This window comes from Erpetoichthys calabaricus, chromosome 6 (assembly GCF_900747795.2).
Source record: "Erpetoichthys calabaricus chromosome 6, fErpCal1.3, whole genome shotgun sequence".
In the NCBI taxonomy this organism is placed as follows: Eukaryota; Metazoa; Chordata; class Cladistia; order Polypteriformes; family Polypteridae; genus Erpetoichthys; species Erpetoichthys calabaricus.
The window spans coordinates 199,912,037-199,928,715 of record NC_041399.2 but is presented as its reverse complement, the minus strand read 5'-3'; the positions used below and the strand labels follow the sequence as shown (position 1 = coordinate 199,928,715).

At 41.4% G+C, this 16,679-nt stretch overlaps 1 protein-coding gene across 1 annotated transcript in view; it reads right to left on the bottom strand.

The window, feature by feature from the left end:
* The window catches only part of LOC114653791 (kinesin-1 heavy chain), a 100,253-nt gene extending 94,272 nt beyond the window's left edge, over positions 1-5,981 (bottom strand). Inside the window, exon 1 of the mRNA XM_028804308.2 lies at positions 5,531-5,981. Within this exon, the coding sequence (XP_028660141.2) occupies positions 5,531-5,656 (126 nt within the window). The 5' untranslated portion in view covers positions 5,657-5,981. The remainder of the gene's footprint in view (positions 1-5,530) is intronic.
* Positions 5,982-16,679: the final 10,698 nt, after the last annotated feature.

The following is a 16,679-nucleotide window of genomic DNA, read 5'->3' as shown; positions in this document are numbered from 1 at the left end:
GACAGCAGGCTTGTATAGAATGTACTTCCAGATGAGTGCCCATTAGGTGTCAAGTCTCACACACACAGGACCCTGTTTGATTTTCGTTGATAGTCACAGAATGCTGTGACGAGTCTCTAGGAACATAACACTTACACGACTGGAGGTCATGGGCATACGCTGCGATTGTCAAAGACTCACTAAAATTATAAATGAAGGCTAACAACCTAAAATTGCAGGAAAAGGTGTGTAGTGTGACGAGGACTTTACCAGTCCTCCGGTGTTTTTGTAAGGGAAGCAAGTCATACTTTCAGCCAAACCAACCAAAGGAGGACCAAATGCCCACTCTCCCTTTTGCTCCGACAGGAATTAAGGGAGAAGAGGTACAGAAAAGAAAACTTGTAAAGCTACAGACAGCTTATTAGAAAAATTGGAATTGCTCCATATTAAGAAATTAAAAATTTTCAAAAGCATTAGCAGGAAATGCTGACTGTTTTTTTTAGAAAATGGTAATAATGGTAATGTGCAGAGGTGTGCAATTTTTTTTTTTAAACTGCTTCCAATGAATTTTATTGTAAAACGGTTGATTATGTTATTTTTCTTGGTTGCCTTCAGATCTGTAGTAATGTGTGACAATACACATTATGAAAAGAATCATATAAAGCAGAGTCTGGCGAATCTCAAAGAAGACACGGTTAGCAAGTGACCTCCTCGATTACATGCAGTACTACCTATTCTGTCGGATTCTTCTTCCTCTTCACAATGCGATATAAAATACATTTAAATTCAAGCATGACTGGACTGTCAAGTGCTCTAATAGACAAACTTCAAAGAAGGAGCAAGGCTTAGAGCTAAAATTCATACAATATTCATCATCTACATGCTACACCGATACCTCTCCCACTTGGACAGAGGCAGTGGTGCTGTAAGAATTACGTTTCTGGACTTCTCTAGCTCCTTCAACACCATCCAACCTCTGCTCCTTAGGGACAAGCTGACAGAGATGGGTGTAGATTCATACCTGGTGGCATGGATTGTGGACTATCTTACAGACAGACCTCAGTATGTGCGTCTCGGGAACTGCAGGTCTGACATTGTGGTCAGCAACACAGGAGCACCACAAGGGACTGTACTTTCTCCGGTCCTGTTCAGCCTATTTACATCGGACTTCCAATACAACTCAGAGTCCTGCCACATGCAAAAATTCGCTGACGACACTGCTATCATGGGCTGCATCAGGAGTGGGCAGGAAGAGGAGTATAGGGACTTAATCAAGGACTTTGTTAAATGGTGCGACTCAAACCACCTACACCTGAACACCAGCAAAACCAAGGAGCTGGTGGTGGATTTTAGGAGGGCCAGGCCCTTCATGGACCCCGTGATCATCAGAGGTGACTGTGTGCAGAGGATGCAGACCTATAAATACCTGGGAGTGCAGCTGGATGATAAATTGGACTGGACTGCCAATACTGATGCTCTGTGTAAGAAAGGACAGAGCCAACTATACTTCCTTAGAAGGCTGGCGTCCTTCAACATCTGCAATAAGATGCTACAGATGTTCTATCAGACGGTGGTGGCGAGCGCCCTCTTCTACGCGGTGGTGTGCTGGGGAGGCAGCATAAAGAAAAGGGACACCTCACACCTGGACAAACTAGTGAGGAAGGCAGGCTCTATTGTAGGCACGGAGCTGGACAGTTTGACATCTGTGGCAAAGCGACGGGCGCTGAGCAGGCTCCTATCAATTATGGAGAATCCACTGCATCCACTAAACAGTGTCGTCTCCAGACAGAAAAGCAGCTTCAGCGACAGACTGCTGTCACCGTCCTGCTCCACTGACAGACTGAGGAGATCGTTCCTCCCTCACACTGTGCGACTCTTCAATTCCACCCGGGGGGGGTAAACGTTGACATTACACAAAGTTATTGTCTGTCTGTATACTTGCATTGTTATCACTCTTTAATTTAATAATATTTTCTTTATCAGTATGCTGCTGCTGGAGTATGTGAATTTCCCCTTGGGATTAATAAAGTATCTATCTATCTATCTATATTGCAAAGAACCCAGGAGGTCAGGCCATGAAGTACTGCTACACTCTGGTTCACAAAGCACCGAGAACTGCAGGTAAAGTACACCAGCCCACTTCAAGCCCTGTGTACAACACATGCCGGGAGCAGTGGCATGCCTGGGACAGTTTAAACACTTGCACAACTCACTACAGTGGTCTACAAGGACAACACAAATGGAAGGTGGACATTCTGCATAGCTCATGATATTATTTCTTTTCATCTGTTCTTATCTGTACAATGTTTAAAATGTTGAGTTAATTCCATGGGACACGCAAATGTGCAGCCTGTAAACATCAATGCTCTATTTAATAAGTTAAAGGAAACCATGATTCAGTGTAAACTGCTTTAGACCTAAACCCTCCAAAATTTGTAATGATACAAGATAATAGATCAAAGCGTTACATTCGTACCTGACTGAAGCTACCACTGCTATCTCTTTTTTTGTATTATGCAGACCAAAACTGGACATGGTGCTCCAGGCGAGGCCTAACTTGTGAATCACACAAGTTAAGCATAATCTCCCTTGACCTTGCAGTGCATACATTGTTCTATACAGACTAACATGCTATTGGCCTAATTGCTTGATTTTGTACTCTGTCTGGATGAATATATTGAGGAGTCCAGTTCTTTAGGGGTACTTTCAAGTTTCAGAACTTCCATTCTGCATTCAAATCGAACACTTCTACTTCTTAAGTGTAATACCTTTAATTTAATTCCATTATATTTCATCTCCCATTAATCTGTTGAAGTCTATATGGCTAGCCTATTCAAATGGCAGCCAGCAGGCCACATGTGGCACAGAAGCAACCTCTAAATGACCCAACCCATGGTCCGACCAGAAATGCAGGGAAAAACACATTGTGCAAGACTTCAGAAACTCCTACAGTAATACAGCCTAATACAGCCCATGAATGCGACATTCTGCATAGCTGAGCAACGTTGTTGTGTGTCTAGAAATGCTGGTGGTAATCGACGATACAGTCGTTTATTTTTTTTTTTTTTTTTGTGATGGTATGCACAACAGCTGGTCATGGCATTGACTACTTCTTAAATAATTCTATAATCAACTGTGTGCAGAGTGTTAGTTGTATTCCAGTTTCATCAAGTGAGTGCAACTAACGGTTTTAGCAAATGAATCTAATTGTTACTCCAGTGAGAGACTTGTTACCAACAAATACTGTCTCCGCACTTCTGTTCATACGAGTGGTTGGCCCACCACTCGCATGCTTCAACCCTGCGGATTCATGGTTGTTACGAGGATGACAATCAGCCATTAACACTCAAAGCAAAGAACAAATTAGAAAGACTGCATTTGATTGGAATTTTCTTAAAAACACAATCAAATCTAGCACTGATTGCTTTGCAGGACTAAAGAATAACTTTTTTATCGAATGTAAAGCTTGTTATTAACCTGCAGTTAATATTCTTCAATTTCAAAAATTCTGTGTTTGTAATTTTAAACTATCAAAAGACAATATTATGTAGCACAATACACCTACACACATAGTGTAATGGTAGTGCCGCTGCCTGGCAATAAAGAGAGCATGTCCCGGGTACTCCCTGTGTGGAGTTGGCAAAGCACTTTAGAGTAGTGAGTAAAGCACTATAAAAATGTAAAGAATTATTATTATACTTGACGATTTGTCAATTTCAGATGTTATGTTTTTTCACCAAATAAAACAAAAAGGACTTTCTGCCTCTATGTTCTTTCACAGTAGCTCAAACTTGACAGTTATCACTTATTATGGGTTTGTGCACTAATAGCTTTGATAGCATTTGATAGTTCTTTCTTATTCTGTTAAATGCACTTTGTGATGTGCCTGGGTCATATTATTTTATTTCAAAAGGTAAACAAATGTTATTGCTAATATTGTGCACTTTGTTCTAATTTTATGTACCTTGAGATGTGCCTGGGTCAGACGTGATCAAAATGTTTATTTTTTTTTTATTTCAAAAGTGGGAAAGTATTGCTACTACCTCAGATTCTGTTCCGTTATAGCTTTTTATTGTTTTTTAATGCACTTTTTGATGTGCCTGTGCCAGAATTGACCAAATTTAAAAGGGAAGCAATGAATAAACATTACTTGTTTTTCAATATGTTCATTTGTGAAGATTTCAAATTTGTTATTACCTGCTGCTTACCAGCAGCTGAAAATGTCTGGCCCAGCAAAATTTCTTGGTTTGAAAATCTGGCCCAACTGAATATGTAACTGAATAGCCCTGCTGTATGAAATCCAAGACCTTCTGTAAAAACTTTACTTGTTAGTCATAGAAAATTCTATAAATTTCAAAAGGTGCCAGGAAGTTCTAAGCCTCAATATTTAATCTGACAATTTGAAAACCTGACAAGTATTAAATGAAAGTAGATGCTCTAATCTCCACTGATTTCTCTATTAATTTATTTTCTGATCCTAGGTGGCAAAGTTGAATGTATTAGTATTGGGCCAAGGCTGAAATTAACAATTGACAGGGTACTAGTCCATCTCAGAGCACACTTCATCTCAAATGCACGCTGGAGTAGAGCCAGTTTAAAGTTGCCAATCAACCTGACACCCATGTCTTTTGAGATGTGGGCGGAAATCGGAGTACCCAAAGAAAATGAACGCTGACACGAGAACTACTTAACACTGACACTAACCAAGTCATGAAACTGTACTTCAATCTAATTGACTCCCTGCATCTACTATGAAGATATTTTTCGGGTAGAGATGCCGGTGAAACAGAAGACACCCTCACCTGTTACACCGGGTAAACAAGAAACGGCAAGGCGAGTGGGAAGAATCCGTCCCTACGGTGCCACCAAGTAGCAGAACTGGCGTAATTGGCACAAATTGTAAGGGGCAGGGCAGGGCCGGGCCGGGTCTAATCGAGTCGAACCTCCCCTCGGCTTGACAGGCCTACTCTCCCTTGAAATCAGACACAATAAAGAGACACTTGACTAAACGCGAGGGCGGCCCGATTCTCTTCGACGACTTAACCGTCTTACTTTGTCACCACCGTCTGCTTTTAAAATTTCTCAGGTGTAAAATGCGATCATTTACAACGTAATAAAAAATATCAACTCACTATTTTAATTTCAGATTTGTGTAAAACAAACACACCGATCGGATCACTCGATCGAACTCAAATCAAACAGATTATCTTACCTAAAACAATGACAATTATTACTTCTTTTCTTTAAATAATGACCATTGAAAAATATTGAAAACAACGAATCATCAATCTACCGGGGTAAATTACTGTAAGCAAAAAGTCAAGCATCAAGAAACCTTCCCCACATTTCTTCAACTAAACTCGTCCCAAAATGACAAGACGAGCTTTATGATGTGCTCTTGCCCTGCGGGAAGCTCGGCAGCCCCGATCTTGCCCTTGGCTAACACTTTGGGGGGTAACAAAACACACAATGCAAACAACCACCACCATAAAAACAAGCCGAGCCGGCCCTGCGGCTTATTCATGGATTTGACGCCGGTGAAGGTACTCACCCCAATGACCACACTGTCCTCTCCTTGAAACTTTGGGATATACTTGTCACCCCTAGTCACCTCAGAATCGTTGAGAGGCCTGAAACGGCACGTCACTTTGATGGTGCACTCTGCCGGGTCCGCCATCTTTCTCCCTCTCTAGATTGAAACCGACTATAATTCCCTTTCTTTTTTTTATTTTTTACTCCCCCCACCGTTTTCCTATTTTCTTCTGCTCGGAATTACACGCCACCTGACTCTCGCAGCGGTCGCCTCCTCTCCGCTACTCGGCGTGAGCACACGGAGGACCGCACCCTGCAAACCCTCCGCGGGCGCTTCAGAAACCGTGGCCCCGCCGGGAATCAGTCGGATGATAAAAATAAATCCCCCCTCTGTCTCTCTCTTCGCTGGTGCGGCCGGGAATTACTTCCTCTCCAATATGGCAGCCATGACACCGGTGAATCTGCGCGCGCACAATGCGCCTGCGCGAGCGCGGGGCCTAGCCCATGAGGGAGTGCGCCTGCGCGTATCCATTCTAGGTCTCTACAGTTTTAGCTTCTTCTTCAGTTTTATAATTAAGTTTCGATCCTGTGAATGGGTAATGCAGACAGGGTAATGCACAGATGGACAAATAATAATTTTTAAAAAATGTGCGAAGAAGTCTGAAATTCCCCTTACAATGTACAAGTACGTTTGTTCAGACTAAAATCCCCAGTTAACTTAGTAGAGTATAATGATAAAATGGCCTCAATACACAAAAATGAGAGTACAAATGTATCTACTGGTTTATTGTTGATGAACTAATAACTATTTTAAATAAACATGGAAATCTGATTTATTTCGAATTTCTTAAAGCCTTTTAGATTCCAAACATTAATAAGGAATATTTTCTATATACTGTACTGTCATGTTAGTTCCGGTGCCGCAGTGAGTGGCAGCCTTTTCAGCAGCTCCGTGTATGACTGTATGTGTATGTGTACTTTTCTACTTTTATTTTTCTATTTTTATTTATTGATCACTCTTGTGAATTTCCCCGTGGGATTAATAAAGTATCTATCTATCTATCTATCTATCTATCTATCTATCTATCTATCTATCTATCTATCTATCTATCTATCTATCTAATGACCTGATAGCAAGGAAGACTGCTGAAGAGACACCCATAATTGTTGAATGGCTTCTTTATTGTATGCCCTGCTGGATCCTAAGTCACCGTCTCAAACTCACAGTGTATGGCCAATGGAGATACCAGCAGCTGTATTCAAAAGCCTTCAGGCATCAGGTGCTGTCTGATAGTACAGTACCAGTCACATAGTCTCTCCTCCATTGACAGTCTCCGAAGGTTAACCCCAGATAGCTGTCCTTTTTATGTCACTCATTGATCAAAGCTCCGCCCCCTTCCTCAGCTGCTGTATGGACTTCACCTGTGGGGTTAGATAGATAGATAGATAGATAGATAGATAGATAGATAGATAGATAGATAGATAGATAGATAGATAGATAGATACTTTATTAATCCCAATGGGAAATTCACAATTCATTTCCTCAGAGGTCCGGCTTACAATATTGTAATAGGGTCACAAGTTGAATTAGCCTGGGATGTGTCAATGGTAGTATATGCTGGAATTCCATCACTATCAGCAGATTATTATTATTTTTTTTTTTTATTGAAAATTGTTGTTTTTTATGCAAACAGCTTACCTTGGTTTTAGCCTGAGGGACTGTACTCGGGGTAAGGAAAGTGAACAGAGAGAGAAAAACTAATAAGATTTTATTATTATAACTGTTTTTAATGAGATATGAAATAAAAGAAGATTAGCACAAAAAAAAAAAAAATCACAGAGGCAGAGGTGCCTATAAAAATAGCAAGCCTGCAATGTTGCAAACTGAATTCTATCTAGTGTAGCGAAGGCAAGCAGTCCTTTTAAGGATGGCAAGTCACCTAAAAAAGCCATGTCAAGAGCAAAAGGATCCATTTTGGCACTCAGCGCCAGAATGGTGTTAGAAGTGGGATACAGAGAGGACTGGTATATTCATTCTTATAATCTAAAATAACAAAAATGCAGATTTGTCATGTGGAATAAGTAAGTCCACCTCTACATTTAGCACAGCTTCAAATCCATCATATGAGAATCAGGTTCTCCAGATTCAGTGCCAATGATTAGAACCTCTTTAGAGAGTATGCAGGTAGACCCTCTTGTATAAACTGCAGATATTGAGGGTCTTGTGTTTTCTTTGCTGTTGACATGTGTGGTGTCATCGTGCCAAGATCAAAAGAGTTCTCTGAGGCCCTGAGGAAGAAGGTTGTGGATGTCTATGACTCCGGCAAGGGATTTAAAAATATCACCAAATTAATTGAAAACTATCATTCACTCTATGGAGAATCATCAACAAGTGGTGTAAATTCCAAATGACTGCTAATTTGTCCAAAACTAACCAGCCCAGCAAATTCAGCCCAACAGCCAACAACTTGATACTAAAAGAAGTCTCCAAGAACCCCAAAATTTCTCTGCAAGATCTGCAGATAACTCTTACAACATTTGGTGTCAAAGTGCAGGAATCTAAACTCAGAAAGAGTCTGCATAAATTTCACCTGCATGTGAGGTGAGCCAGGAAAAAGCCTTTGCCATCCAAAAAGAACATCAGAACAAGACTACAGTTTGCTGTTGAACATCTAGGCCTTCTGGAACAACATGTTCTGGACCAATGAATCAAAGATAAGAGTTGTTTGGCCACAGTAACAGTAGTCATGTTTGGCACAAACCAAAGACAGCATTTCAAGAGAAGAGTATCAGACTAACTGTGAAGCATAGTGGTGGAAATGTTGTGGTTTGGGGTTGCTTTGCTTCCTGAATGCCCGGGCAGCATGCAGTTATTGAGTCAACTGTGAATTTTGCACCACTTAAAAGCATTCTTAAGGAGAATGTGAAGCCATCTCTTTGAAAGTTGAAGTAGAACCGGAAATGGATCTTTCAACACAATAATGATCTGAAACACACAGTAGCAAATCTACCAAGGAATGGCTCAGACAGAAATAGATAGATAGATAGATAGATAGATAGATAGATAGATAGATAGATAGATAGATAGATAGATAGATAGATAGATAGATAGATAGATAGATAGATAGATAGATAGATAGATAGATAGATAGATAGATACTTTATTAATCCCATGGGGAAATTCACATACTCCAGCAGCAGCATACTGATAATAACAATATTAAATTAAAGAGTGATAACAATGCAGGTATACAGACAGACAATAACTTTGTATAATGTTAACGTTTACCCCCCCCCCGGGTGGAACTGAAGAGTCGCATAGTGTGGAGGAGGAACGTCGCTGTCGCTGAAGCTGCTCCTCTGTCTGGAGGTGATCCTGTTCAGTGGATGCAGTGGATTCTCCATGATTGACAGGAGTCTGCTCAGCGCCTGTCGCTCTGCCACGGATGTCAAACTGTCCAGCTCCGTGCCTACAATAGAGGCTGCCTTCCTCACCAGTTTGTCCAGGCGTGAGGCGTCCCTCTTCTTTATGCTGCCTCCCTAGCACACCACCGCTTAGAAGAGGGTGCTCTCCACAACCGTCTGATAGAACATCTGCAGCATCTTATTGCAGATGTTGAAGGACGCCAGCCTTCTAAGGAAGTATAGTCGGCTTGGAGGGTTATGGACTGGCCTAGTCAAAGCCCTGATATTAATCTTATTGAAATGTTGTGGGGAGATTTGAAATGGGCAGTACATGGAAGAAAACCCACAAATATCTTGCAATTGAAGGAATTTTGCATGCAAAAATTTCACTGAGTTAATGTCAGAGACTGGTGGGCAGTTATGCAAAATGTCTACAAGAAATCATTTCTACTAAAGGGGGCAATACCAGCTTCTGAGGCCTAGAGTGGACTGACACTTTTTCACATTGCTGTATATCACCTGTCTATTAGGCATGGCTGTGCTGTGACTGCTGAGCCATGCCTCCTTGTTATCCTTTAAAAACACTCATTAAATACTCAATATATAAATACACCACTGAATGATTAGATCAAACCTTCTGTCAGACATAAAATAATTAATTTTTAAACCTTAACCTAATCGAAGAAGAATACTAAAAAAAGACAAACTGTTAACCTTAACCAGGTTAACAATTTCCAGTAATGGCAGTTCAACATTTTCATTTGTAACACAAAGTCCATTTAATTCCTCCTATGGCCATGCCTCTATCAGCAGAATGGCATCATTTAGCTGCAAATTATGAAAATTGTGCAAGTTTCATATTTTTCATTCAATATATCATGAAGCCAGTAGAAAGGTGGAATGGTAGAGGGAAGATGATACTTCATGTGCCACCGGCATGCCTGATTCCTAAACAGGAGACAAGAGTGAGTCCATGGAGGACTGGGAAAAGGGCACAACACTTAATGGCTGACACATGGGTACGCTGAGTCAGTACCCATGGAAGCTGGGGCCAGGTTGCCCTTTCAAGACAAGCTGATGGAGCCCTGACAAGGAATTATTTTAATTTAGTTTATTTGTTTGTGAATTGTTTTGAACAAGCTTATTAGGAGTTTATCCATCCATCCATTGTTTAACTCACTTTGTCCAGCATAAGGTCATTGATGGCCAGAATCTATCAAAATAGCATTGGGCTTAAGCCAGGAACCAGTTCTGGATACGGTGGCACTTCATTTCAGGTTACATTCAAACACACACCTACATTTTAACTTCTGTGGGACCAATTTGGAGTCACCAAGAAACTTCACTCCCAGCAGTCCCTGCAGTGGCTCTGATTGGTCGTCTGCTGAGGGAGCAGGGGCTGCTGGGGACAAGGAGACCGGCGGAAGATTTAAAAGGAGGCCAGTTCTACAGAGAAAAGGAAGTCTTTTGTTGTTTCGTGTCTTGAGTGCCTGTCTGTTTGCCTTCCCATTTACTACCTGTGGATTCTTGTTTTGTCCTGGATCTGTGCGTGTTTATGGACTCTCTGTTGTCCGCCTGCTGCGAGAGGACTGATTTGGATTCTGTGTTGATCTTTGAAGAAAGGAGCACTCCTGATCCCATCATTTATCATCTTCAGGAAATACCAGTAGGTATCAGTTGGTCAAGTTGCCCTGTGGGACATCCTGAGGGTTTGCGGGATCCCCTCGAGGTTGCTGGATATCATGGCCAGCCTGTACACTGGTACTGTGAGTGCTGTGCAGAGTGGAGGCAGAACCTTTGTGTTTTTCCCAGTTGATTCTGGGGTTCGTCAGGGGTCTGTTTTTGCTCCTACTCTGTGCAATGCTTGTATGGACTGGGTGTTGGGCAGGGCCATGTGGGGTCCAGCAGCTGTGGGGCATCTGTTGGTGAAGGAAGATTCACTGATCTTGACTTTGCTGACGATGCTGTGATCTTCACAGAGTCAATGGAGGCTCTGATCAGGGCTCTCGAGGGTGAGTGAGGAGTCGGAGTGTCTGGGTTTGTGAGGGTCCTGATAAAAACCAAAATCAGGGTCTTTAACGACCTCTTGGTCACAGCCATCAGCAGTGTGTCTGTCTGCGGAGAGAGTGTCAACCTTGTCGAGAGGTTTACTTACCTTGGCAGTGACATTCATGTCTCTGATGACTCTTCCTATGAAGTCAGTAGACGAATTGGGAGAGCATGGGGGGGTCATGAGGACACTGGAAAGGGGTGTGTGGCGCTCCATATATCTATACAAAAGGATGAAGGTCCAAGTCTTTAGAGTCCTGGTGCTCCCTGTCTTTCTATATGGTTGTGAGACATGGACACTATCCAGTGACCTGAGATGAAGTCTGGACTCCATTGGTACTGTGTCTCTTCAGAGAATCCTGCTGCTTTGACTTTGTGTTGCTCATGGAGTCCAGAATGAGGTTCATTACCTGCATTGTGAGGGAGCATCAGTTACAGCAGTACAGCCATGTGGCGCATTTCCCCGAGGGTGATCCGGCTCATAAGATCCTCATTGTTGGGGACTCGAGTGGCTGGAACAGGCCAAGGGGTCGCCCACATAACACCTGGCTGTGGCAGATAGAGGGCCATTTCTGGAGGGTGGAACTGGACCACATGTCTGCCTGGGGGGTTGCCAACCAGGATACCGAGTTGTTTCATCGGGTGGTGGGCGCAGCAACACACTCTACCAGTGCATGCTCCTCAACTTGACTTGACTTGAATTGACTGTCTTTACATTCACAAATGGTGAGCTGATCTCTGGACTATCTATCTACATCATTTCATTCCATCAGTTGCCATTTTTCATGGACTTCATCATGTGTGGTTTTTGTTAGTGGTTTGTTATTGTTGAATTTGTGTTTTTTGTATATTGCCATAAAGGGAACTGGGGTGGGATCGTTGTAGTTTGTATAGTTAAATTTGATTTATTATTATTTTCTGTTTTATTACCAGTTGCTTTTTTGTCTCTGTGAGGGAGTGTGTGTGAGTTGGGTAAAGGCTGGGTGCATTCCTGGGATCCCACACGAAAAAATAAATAAATCACAGTTAAAGATAGTGAGAATTTTAGCTGGAGTTTAGTCCGCTACAACCAGCTAACCTAACCTGAATGTCTTTGGGACTGATGAATAAATGAGAGTACCCGGAAAAAAAATCGAAGTACTCTAACATTGTGAGACTGCAGTATAAGTCACCAGCATTTACATTTATTTGCTTAGAAGATCATTTTATTCAAAGCAACTTACAAAAAAGGTCAACATAATTGAGTAACATCAGTCTGGAGGGCTGTTGGGGGACAAGTGTTACAAATTGATTCTAATAAGGAACGGACTCAGAGCAAACATACAAGTGAGCTACAATTCCTAGGTGACAAAATCTAACAGCTAATATCAAACCAAACAAGAGTTTTCAAACACTTCTTAAACACATTGAGGGCCTCACAATTTCCAATCATTCTAACAGCTAGTAACTACACAGGAAAAGAGTCTGGAGAGAGATGTGATGCCAAGCGTCATCAGACGCCATTCATCAGCAGACCTGAGTGGCTGAGAAGGAGTGCAGGACCTCACAAGTGTCTCCATATACAGGTGCGCTGACCCACTGAATACTCCATTGTCAAGCATCAAGGATTTTAACTTAATGTGTGAACTTAATGTTTCCCACTACAGAAAGTCAATGTAATGATCTGAAAAGAGGAGTGACATGTGCCAGCCTTGACTGGCTGAACACCAGACATGCCGCTGCATTTTGAATCATGTGCAGCAGCTTGGTGACACATGCCAGTACTCCTGCCAGAAGAGAGCTGCAGTAGTCCAGATGTGACAAGACTAAAGCTTGGATGAGGAGTTGTGCTGCATACTCCATCAGGTATGGTCTGATCTTGTAAATGTTGTATAGAGTGAATCTGCATGACCTAGAGACTGTAGCAACATGGTCCTTGAAGGACAGCTGGTCATCGAATATCACCAAACACTCTGCCACCATTTTGTCTTATGGAGAGTTCATAAAAACAGGAATGTTAAAATAGCACTTTGTCTAGTTAATCCAGCATCTTCACCTGTTAATCCAGGGCAGCAGGAGCCTATCCCAGCAAGCACTGTGCACATGTAATGGTCAACACCTGTCTACTGTTTGTTCCTGCCTTGTGCCCAGTGCTAGCTGGGATAGGCTCCAATGCCCCATGACTCTGTTCAGTGGGTTAGAAATGACTTTAATTTGTAATCCACCACAAACAGTGTAATATTTAATGTTTAGTCTGGTCAACTTAATTAATTCGGAAACAAACATCCATTGTTGCCATTGATGGCCTTCAACACATTCCAAAACGAGTAGAGATGAGGCAATGGTGTGCCAAAAATGAGTTAACAAAAGAAAATAATGATGTAAGTAGAAAGAGATGAAGTTCAACAGGCGATTGTAATCCTGCATTGGTGTAAAAGCCACATCCAGGAAGTGGCCAGTTCTTTAGGAGCCAAGATGGGCCTAGGATTGCCCGATGTCCCACCAGAACAACAATATTTATTTCTATAGCACATTTTCTTACAAATGATGTAGCTCAAAGTTCTTTAAAGGATGAAGATATAGAAAAAGGACAAAATATAAAAATAAAATTAGGCAATACTAATTAACATAGAATAAAAGAAAAGTCCAGTGGCCAGGGACGACAGAAAAAACAAAAACAAAAAAAAACTCCAGAGGGCTGGAGAAAAAAAAAAAAAAAATCTGCAGGGGTTCCAAGGACACAAGACCACCCAGCCCCCTTCAGGCATTCTACCTAACATAAATTACCTCAATCAGTCCTCATTGTATTCAGGCTTCACGTGGAAGAACTTGATGATGACGGTCATGTGGACCTCTGGCCTTTAATCCATCCATGTAGGGACAGCACGGTGCTTTGATCGGGTGGTGATGGTGCAGATCAACACCACAGAAAACCAGAAAAAGAACAGCAGAGAAAGTAGGAGTTAGTATGGATTGCAGAGCCACCATGAACGATAATGATAATTAAATGCATATACTGAATATCATGAGAAAGCCATATTAAAGTTATGTGTTTCTAGCAGTTTATTAAAGTGCTCCACTGTATTAGCTTGGCGAATTTCTATCGGTCAGCTATTCCACATTTTAGGTGCATAACAGCAGAAGGCCGCCTCACCACTTCTTTTAAGTTTAGTTCTTGGAATTCTAAGCAGACACTCATTTGAAGATCTAAGGTTACGATTTGGAGGTAAGGTGACAGAAATTCTGAAATATAAGATGGAGCAGATTATTTAAGGCTTTGTAAACCATAAGCTGTATTTTAAAGTCAGTTCTGAATGTCGTCATAACTAAAGAGATGTACTCCAATCATGCATGATGTGCTCTACAAATGCATGAGAAAATCATTCAAAATGTTTAAAGCAATGTTATTTGAAGACAAATTGGAAAGGGATTTGGGTATTTCACCCTCAACAGTGCATAATATAATTAAAAGTGTCAAGGAATTTGGATCAATTTCAGTATGTAAAAGGGCAAGGGACCAAGGCTGTCTGCCCATGTTCTCCGTTCCCTCAGACGGCAATGCATTAAGGACCATCATTCATCAATAAGTGATCTAGCCATGTGGGCTCAGGATTACTTTGCCAAACCTTCTTCAAGTAGCATAATATGTAGCTACAGCCACAACCCTACTGTGCAAAAAGGAAGCCATATGTTATAACAGTGTCCAGAAGTACCGTCAACTTCTCTGGGCACGGAGGCCCCAGGATGGACCGTCACACAGTAGAAATGTGTATTGAGGTCGGAAAAATCAGTCTTTCAGGTCTTTTTTGGAAGAAATGCACGTCCTCTGAACCAAAAAAGATGAGGACTATCATGACTGTTAACCAGCTACAAGTCCAAAAGCCAGCGTCTGTTATGGTATGGAGTTGTGTCAGTGCCCTGGGTAAGGGTAACTTGAACTTTACTGAAGGCACCATTAATGTTGAAAAGTACATACAGATATTGGAGCAACATATGCTACTTTCAAGAACACATCTCTTCCATGGATGCCAATGCAAACTCCAGCAAGACAATGCAAAACCACATTCTGTGCGCATTACAAAGACAAAGAGGGTGTGGGGGCTCGACTGGCCTGCCTGCAGTCCTGACCTGTCCTCAAATGACAATATGTGGTGCATTATGAAATGCAAAATATGATAACAAAGACCCCACACTGTTGCACCACTTAAGACTTGTTTGGAAGGAGAATGGGACAAAATGTCCTTAAGTCCTGGGATGTACTTGGTTGCTCTTCTCTCCACAGCTTCAAGTGCTGGTATGTCTTTCTTGTTGACCAGAGCTGCGTACTGGTCTTACTAGTTCATCATATAGTTTGAGCATAATGTCCTTTGACTTAAATTCAACAGTTTTATTATATAAGGCAGGGGTTGGCAACCTATGGCACGTGGAACGATTTTCAATGGCACTCTGATTGAATTGAAATATAGCAAAAAATGATATTTTAATTACAGCGCATGCATTTGCGCCCTCACCTACGTTTTGCGTATGTGACTCACATGTAAATGGAAACCACGTGTTCAGTGCAGACCGTGGTACATTAAAACAAACCTCTATTTATTATATTTTAACTAGACAAAGAGCCCGTTTCGACAACGTAAGATGAAACGGGCACGAGTTTGTGTCAGCAGTGTATGAAGAACACATGATAAGTCATGAAGAAGTTGTTTTGTAATGATTGTAGTCCGCTTTACTCATTACTGTACAGGCTTGTACTGTTAGTTGATGAATTTTCCAGGCCTATAGTATAATATTGAATGATGAATGTTCCAGTACAATATAGAATAGTAATAAGTATAAGCACCACAAACCTGATATAGGTGTATTGAATGAATGTGTAATTGAATCAGAATGCATAATTAGGCCTCGAGCTGTAGTCAAAATGGCTTTTCAGGCCTCTAGAGCTTTAATTGAAGTCGCCTTTCTCTTTGAATTTTTGCGGCTGTAAATCCACTGCCTGCCGCGATGTTGGGGTTGGATGTCGGTCTCGTAAGGTTTTTCGGGCAGCTGCGCAGAAGGCGACTGCGCATTCGGCTTCGGACGGACATGAGTGAGTGAGTGAGTGAGTGAGGAGGCAGGCGAATTATGTATTAAGATTACAGCACATGCGTTTGCGCTACGCATCCCCACCTACGTTTTGCTTATGTGACTCAAATGTAAAGGGAAACCATGTGTTCAGTGCAGGCCGTGGTACGTTAAAACAAACCTCGTTATTATTAAGTTATTATCCTGCCCTAAAATGATTCATAAAGGACAAAAACTTGATGTTCGCTCGTTTCAAGACTCTTGGATGAATGAATATGGATTTGTACAACAAAAGGATCGTGCTGTGTGTGCATTATGCTGTGAAAGTGTTGTGTGTCGTACATCAAGTGTACAAAGACCTTATCAAACTAAACATCAGTCCACGTTTAAAAACTCTGATGAGAAAAGTGAAGCTATAAAAAGGGCTGTTTCTGGCTTTAAAAAACAAACTACTTATTTTAGCAAATAATTGGAACCAAAAATAAAGTCACTGAATGTACAGTAGTTATATAATTGCTTTGCATTAATTGATTAATAGCTCTGATTAATAATAAAGAATGATTAATCATATTAGAATTCCTGATTATTTTATCTTATTCAGACTATGTATTTTGTATTGAGAAAACTTGTAATTTCCATCCATTGTCCAACCCGCTATATCCTAACACAGAGTC